The following is a 6,966-nucleotide window of genomic DNA, read 5'->3' on the forward strand; positions in this document are numbered from 1 at the left end:
AACCCTCAGTCTGGGCACGCCTCATGACTCTTCTTCTCATCGCTTGGCAATTCCTCTCCTGACACCTTCATCTGTGCGTCGGCCCTGAGCCAGAAACACACACACACACACACACAGAGACCCACATTAACACAGGTGACACAAGGCCACGTGTGTATATACACACAAGTGCTCAGCATGGGGACACAAACACAAAGAGGGAACACAGCTCTCTCAGTAGCTGAAGACGCCCGTGCCCAGCAATGTGGGAAATGGCATAAATAGTCACCATGTCCTTGCCTTGGGGCCCCCTGTCCACCTCGTCCCGCAGCTCTTCCGTATTTTCCCAAGCCAGCCTGAAGGAGGTCCCAGCACGGCCTGCGTGGTGGCTATGAGACAGCGAGTGGTGGATGTGGAAATTCACAGATGACCCCAAATCAACACCTAAGTGCACTAGGATCCGAGAGAGGACACCCTCCAGTCATAGGTGATCCCAGAAGCAGTGGTGGGAGGCAAGGACCCAGAAAATCTCGAAATTTCTGAGCAGCAGAAGGCTGGGGATAGCACGATTGACCAAAGGATGATTCTGACAAACAGACGTCATTCACCCTGTCTCGAGCAGAATCACCGAGGATTCTGGCATTGCAACCACAGCTGCTTGGAGGGAGACTTCCTTCACTCACTGCTACACCGAGTCCCCAAGCCTCCAGTCTCAGCACGTCACCTGCTGCATGCTTGACCCAATCCCAAGTTTCGCAGCCAGCTCGCATGAGCCTCAGGATCCCCATCTGGGAAAGGACAGCCCCCCAGGCTCTACAAGGATGTCCACTCAGGGGCCCCCTGCAGACCTCTTCACCACCTGTGTTCCTGTCAGCTACCTCTCATGGCACAAATTTCCTCCCTGGGGTAGTACTTCAGGGGATCGTCCCAAACGTTCTGGCCAATGATCTGATGGCAATAAGAGCAAGGTCTTCTCGGGGTTGACGAGGCCCCTAACACTCCCATGAGAAGCCAACAGCTCCAACATCAATCGCAAACTGTGGGCAGGCCCAAAACCAATGCACCTCAGCAATCCTGTTCGATTCTGGGCAGTTGTGGCCTGACAGCCAATTGAGAAAATTTAGGCTCCTGGTGTCCAGCCTGTGGCTGGGTGCTCCCCGTTCAAAGTCCCAGAACCAGTGGACCGGTGTGGAACGACGTGCCCTATATCTTGTAGAAAGACAGGGGAGACAGGGACGGATGCGGCAGCTGAAACATCCACCCACACCCCCAAATCCGGCCCCCTTGAGTACCCACACACACCACCCTGGGAGCCACGTTTACCAGTGATGTCAAGGTAATATTCCTTAACAATCACTGTGTTCCAGAAGTACGGGTTGTCCCGAAAGGAGAAGATCAGCTTGCAACGTGACCGTGGATAGCGCCGCACTTGCACCTGCCAACACTGGGAGAAAGGGAAAGGTGCAAGCATCGAGGGGCCTCTGCTTGCCTCCCAGGCGGGCCTTAACAGCCTCCATGACACCTCTGTAAAGTCTCACAGTACAGGCCAATGGATAACACCATCCCCCACCTCCCTGTCAAGAGCCATACCCACCCATCCTCAGCCTCCCTCACTGACCTTGAAGTCGTTCATGTACCTAAGAAAATCTTCATCCTGAGTGTTGAATATGATTGACATTTGACGGTGGTTCATAATCTGCTTTGGGTCAAGGAGACATTCAGGCCACATACCGGGCCAAGAAGAGCCTGGAGCAACAGCCCTAGTCTGGCCTGGAGAAGAACAATCCAACAAGCATCTGCAAGGATGCTGGGCACACGCCTTTGGCCGGCAACGACTCACATCTACAGGCCCTGCCATACCATCAGATCTTCTCATGGCTCTGGGTTTCCTGTGCTGTTTTGCAGCTCAGGTGGTCTGCAACCCAAAAGCAGGGGCGATTTCTCACCTCTCCTGCTCGCCTCCTGGCCCATGTTTGCTGGGTAGTGGCATGTCACTGGTAACATGGTTAGGACTTGCAGTCCTTGTGACTACCGAATCTGAAGGAAATTGGTGTGTGTGTGTGTTTCTATATGTGTCTGAATGTGTGTGTATCTCTGTGTGTGTGTGTGTGTGTGTGTGTGTGTGTAGTGTGAGACACCCATGTCTCAGCTATTTCCGGGGATCATCCACATTTACAACAATAAATGTCTGCAGTTGCTGCTCTAGTGTACTCTCTCTGGTCATCCTGACCTAGAGGCCCTGGGTACTGATTCTCCTCAGATGCAGGCCTGAAGGGGAAACCCCGAGTCATGGCTGTGACACTTAGAGGTGTGGCTCTGACCAGATACTACTCGGCTGTGCCTTTGGAACCAGCCAATGCCCAGGACCACACTTCTGTCAGCAGCCTGCAGCACCCTTCCTGTGCCCTCGCCACACACCCGCACCGCCCACTCCTGCACATGCTCCTGTTTCTGCTCCACTTCCTCCTACTCTTCCTGACAGGCAAACAGCTAGTTGCAGCAGGAAGGATACAGCTTTGGCCCAGAAGTCAGGGATGCCCTGGAAGATGGCACCTTTCCGAGACAAGTGACGCTTCCTCCTCGGATGGTTCATGTGCATGAAGCAAACGGAGGCCCGGCAGTTTTCCTCATGCAGGGAGCTCACTTCCATCTTCGGGGCGGTCAGTGCCTGTAGCACATTTGGTGCCGGCCGCTCACTCGGACCTCCAGGTCTTTCCAGGCCCTGCTCCTCCAGCGTCTTCTCCTTCAGATCCGGGGAGGATCCCTGATCCCGCTCCTCATCTGCCACAACCTCCACCTCCTCCATAACGTCTTCCGCCAACAGGTGGCACACTCGCCCAATCCCCGCCTCTTCTCCATCCATCAGGGACCCCCCACTTTCCATCACCATTTCGTCTACGAAGAGGGTTACCACTTTACCTGCTGTGCCACCTGGTGGCTGCAAAGTCCCTGCCGTGGACGGCATCGCAAGAGCAGGTCCCTGGCCACTACCCCCTGAGCCCCCGGGCTCCCAGCTAAGAAGATCAGGAGTCCCGGGATGCTCCGACCTTCCTCTGGCCGCCTCTCACGCTCCTCTGGGACATGGCTGTGACCCCGAGCTGGGGCAGATGCAAAGGGACCGGACATAATATCACAGCAAGTGGTGCGCAATGGCGGCCCAGCTGAGGTAACCGGATGTGTCTTGCTACCACTTTGGGGTGGGGTGAGATCGGAATGGGCAGGATTTCAGGCTTGGTGTGTGCGGGTGTCCTAGGCTGAAGAAAGGGGTTCCAGAAAGGCCAGGAGAGGGTGCCCGGAGACCAGCCCAACACGCGAGACACCTAGGCTGTGAGACAGGCTCAGGTTGCTGGGTCAAATCGAGACCAATGGCAGGGAAGGTAGTGGATGGCAACCTGTGGGAAACGCCCCTAGACCAGAGGGTGGATTCCTCTCTTGCTTGGCTCCAGGGTACAGACGTGGCCACACTCGGCTTCAGGAAGGGCAGGGCTATTGCATCTGACGTTCCTGAAGGCGCTGGCATTGAATTGGCCTCTGTAATTTCAAGCCATGTGTACTCGCTCTGCAATCCAAAGAGCACACTGCTGTGTCCCATGGGACGGCCCATCCCTGGGAGCTCTCCCTGAGTGTCTAAATGTTAGGCAGGGGCCAAAGTGGCTGGATACTTTCCTCCCAGGGATAGGAGCCTGCTGCTGTCTGGATGGTAGGGGAGTGTGTACAAACCCCAACGTTTGCAACAATTGACCTCCACTCTTCAGGGGCACAAGAGCAATATCACTGAGATCTCTGTTTGTCTCTGCTTCACGCCTATCACTGTTTCTAGCGATCCTGCTGTGTGTGCACCAAGGAATGCTGTCTCTTTGTCTCCGACTCAATAAGTGGTGCTGTGGTCCTCTGCCATTCTCTGGACACCAGTGCTCAGAAGAGACGCTTAACCTTGGAGTGAAGTCAAGCCCTTCTCCTCCTCAATGATTTGCACCCACGGCAGATGAGACGGTTCTGGGCCACAGGGTCGGAGAGTGCTCACGCAAACTGGAAAGCACACGGTGAGTGGTCACTGGTGAAGCACAGAAGGGACAGGCGACCCTCCTTCCCTCTCTGGGCAGACATGAACGCTGCACAGGACTCTGGTGGCACGGCCACACCTTGCGCAGAGGGAGAAACGTGTCACAGTCTATTGGCATGACGGAATTCCCTGAAGCTTGCTGGAATGCCTACCAGTGAGAGGCTAAGGACACCACCACGCTGAGTTCCATGACACAACAGTGCCGGAGGCCTGCACGATGGCCCGTTTACCCTATGCAGGCCCTTTCAAAGAGGTTCTGTTCTCCAGGTGAGAACACATCCCAGCCTACCAAGTGGCCCAAAGCTGTGAGGCTGCTACCAACAAAACGACCCAGCTAAGCCATCTTACCTATAGTCCTCATATGCGGTATTTGTGTTCTGCAAAGTGTACAAAGAGAGATGTCTCACACTCGATGATTCTGCACGTAGCAGGCACTTATGCTCCAGTGTTGATGTATCTCTGAAACCTTACACAAAAGGCAAGGGGTGCTCATGCTCCTGGCCAGGAAATGGAAAGAATGCCCAGCACTTAGGATGGATGCCTAGGCCCTCGTAGCTGTTTGTCCAAAGGGCTGTTGGCTCAACCACCGCAGCTTCTGTGCCTGGGACTGCAGATAAATCTGTGTCTCGGCTCTGCTGCACTCACCGAACATGCCCAGCTGATTTCTTCCTGCCTCTCCTTTCTGCCAGAGGTCTGGGATGCAGGCGTATATTTCCATGTAGAACTTGCTAACTCAGTGAGATCATAGGGCATGATTCACTGGCTTCACTGCTTCTGCTCGCCAGATTATATGATCCCTTCATGTTTCGGTTGTCCTTTCTTGCGTCACCTAGCTAGGTGTCATCCGACTGCTCACACTTACAAGTGTACTTGTAGGCACTTCTGTGCACGAATATGCACACATGTCCACATGTCCACAGTCACATCCCTGAGAGGAGACTTACACATGTGTGGAGGTTCAGGCTTTCTTGTCCAGGAACATGGATTTTGTTAAGCACCCGACATCCTTTGTCCATGTTATTTTCCTTCACTTGCTCGTTGATCCTGTCAGATTGCACTTCTATCTTTGTGACGTGTACTCAATGTTTACAAAATCTTGGCATTGTTCATGTCAGGGACAGACCTGCAGAGAGTCTGGCAGGCCTGGAAGTGCTCGATATGGACAGCTGAGTGAGTTGTGCCTGTGTCCCACATTCTCCCATAACGTCGGGCAGGTTCACAATACCAGTCATGTTGGCATGATTCCATTACTTGTGCTTTGCTTCAGGGAACTAGAAAACAAGGGCCTTTGGGCTCAGCTGACTTGGAGAACTGCATTTTCAGTGTGCCCGTCTCTACATCATGCCTTGTCAAGTCTGTGCCCAATTGCATGCCTATACCCCTTAAGGCCCACAGTATTCTGGCTGTGGGCCCCTCTCCTCCCTATCATGGAACTTTCTGTGTGCACCTGCCTACTGTGCCCCCAGTGCTCCCTCCCTGAAGCTGGAAAAGTCCAACAAAATAACCAAGGCTCCAACAGCCCCAAGAGATTGTAGCAAGCCGGGAATGACACAATGTCAGGAAGAAGTTGAACATGCATCTACAGGGCCTCTTCCAGTAGAAGGCATGGGATCTGAGGCCAGAAAGGGATGGTGGCATACCTAGAACTAGTCCCTTCATTTTACTATTACCCAGACCCACAGAGTCCCTGAACAGATGATGCCCTGGCAAACTGGCCCTTTTAGGCCAAGAGCTCATGTCCTTCTTGGGCAGAAAGCACCATTTCTATCTCAAGAGCACCCAGAGGGCTTGATCTCACCCAAGCCCTCAATAATTTGATAAATGCCATGCATTTATTTCAGTTGCTCTCACTAGGCCCAGGTAGGACTCTGGAAAGACAGGCATCCATGCTTGCCGACCTAGCCCATGTGCCAAGGAAGGCAGTCCCAAGCTGTGCCCAGTGACAATGAACACGGACATCTGGAAAGTAGGATCCCTCTTAGTCTCGCATGGTGCAGATCCCCTAAGACCAAATAGGAGATTCTGCTCCAGCGAGACTGCCAGAATCCACCCTCAAGATCAGATTGTCACCTTGCCACTCTGGCATTAGAGCAAAGGGCAAGACCCCAGAGGAGGGATGGGATTCACGTCAGGGGGTTCAGCACGAAACTTGAGGTGTCTTTTGGCAAGACCACTGAAAACCAGTAGGCTTTGAGAGCACCCCAGGGCCATCCTTGTCTCCCACTGTCCCAAGGTCCCTTGGGACAAGCAGCAGCCCACCATCTTGGCGTCCTCCCACTTTCCTGCCTCACAGGCACACGCCGGCAGAGGGACACACTCATAAACCCCACACTTGAGCCCTCTTCGATCTTCTGCACTGCCAGGGAGGATACAAGTGCCTGGTGGCATGCCACGCTCACACCCTGTGCCTGCTAGGTTGCCTGGGGTTTCACACGGACAGCCTACCTAGGCACAGCTGACATGTAGTGTTCGATCATGCCAATGTGTGCTCCTTCAGGAGGGAGCCTGCTGCCTGACGGGCTGATCCAGGGCATCACGGGCCCAGAACTTCTCCCGTGTATCCTTCTCACGTGTGTGGAACAAGGCTCAAGGGCAGCAGGCTCTCTGTGACTCCTCCTTCTCCAGGTCTCTGACCTTCTCTACAGGATCTTAGCCTCCTCACCACCACAGGTCCTGCCATAGCCACGTCCAACATTTCCATCAGCTGGCCCACTCTGCCACAGACTCAGGGGTACACAGGCAGTGGTTTCAAAGCCCAGCCGCACCTGATTTGCCCTGGACGAATCCTCTGACAACCCAAACCTCGACCTGGTCCAAATACACAATATAACACGGTAGAAAATGTGAACATGTTTTCTTTTTCGGTCTAGTTGCACACAAGGTGTCCATGCTCTGAATTATCAATGGCCCTCCGTTCCTCTTTC

At 53.9% G+C, this 6,966-nt stretch overlaps 1 protein-coding gene across 1 annotated transcript; it reads right to left on the reverse strand.

Annotated features, from left to right (window-relative positions):
• Positions 1-849: 849 nt before the first annotated feature.
• On the reverse strand, positions 850-3,105 carry LOC133053576 (testis-specific Y-encoded protein 1-like). Its single transcript, XM_061138125.1, has 6 exons — positions 2,968-3,105; positions 2,492-2,917; positions 1,598-1,675; positions 1,278-1,414; positions 1,044-1,188; positions 850-927 (listed from the first exon to the last, which is right to left on the reverse strand). Exons 1-6 carry the CDS (start codon positions 3,103-3,105, stop codon positions 850-852), a joined length of 1,002 nt encoding a protein of 333 aa, XP_060994108.1.
• Between the last annotated feature and the right edge of the window lie 3,861 nt (positions 3,106-6,966).

This window comes from Dama dama, chromosome Y (assembly GCF_033118175.1).
Source record: "Dama dama isolate Ldn47 chromosome Y, ASM3311817v1, whole genome shotgun sequence".
Classification (NCBI taxonomy): Eukaryota; Metazoa; Chordata; class Mammalia; order Artiodactyla; family Cervidae; genus Dama; species Dama dama.

Coding starts and splice junctions, on each gene's coding strand:
- LOC133053576 (XM_061138125.1), bottom strand. CDS start 3,105: ATGTCCGGTCCCTTTGCATCTGCCCCAGCTCGGGGTCACAGCCATGTC. Junction 1,676..2,491: donor CTGACTTCTGGGCCAAAGCT/GTATCCTTCCTG, acceptor GACCCAAAGCAG/ATTATGAACCACCGTCAAAT. Junction 1,415..1,597: donor GGTACATGAACGACTTCAAG/GTCAGTGAGGGA, acceptor CAGTGTTGGCAG/GTGCAAGTGCGGCGCTATCC.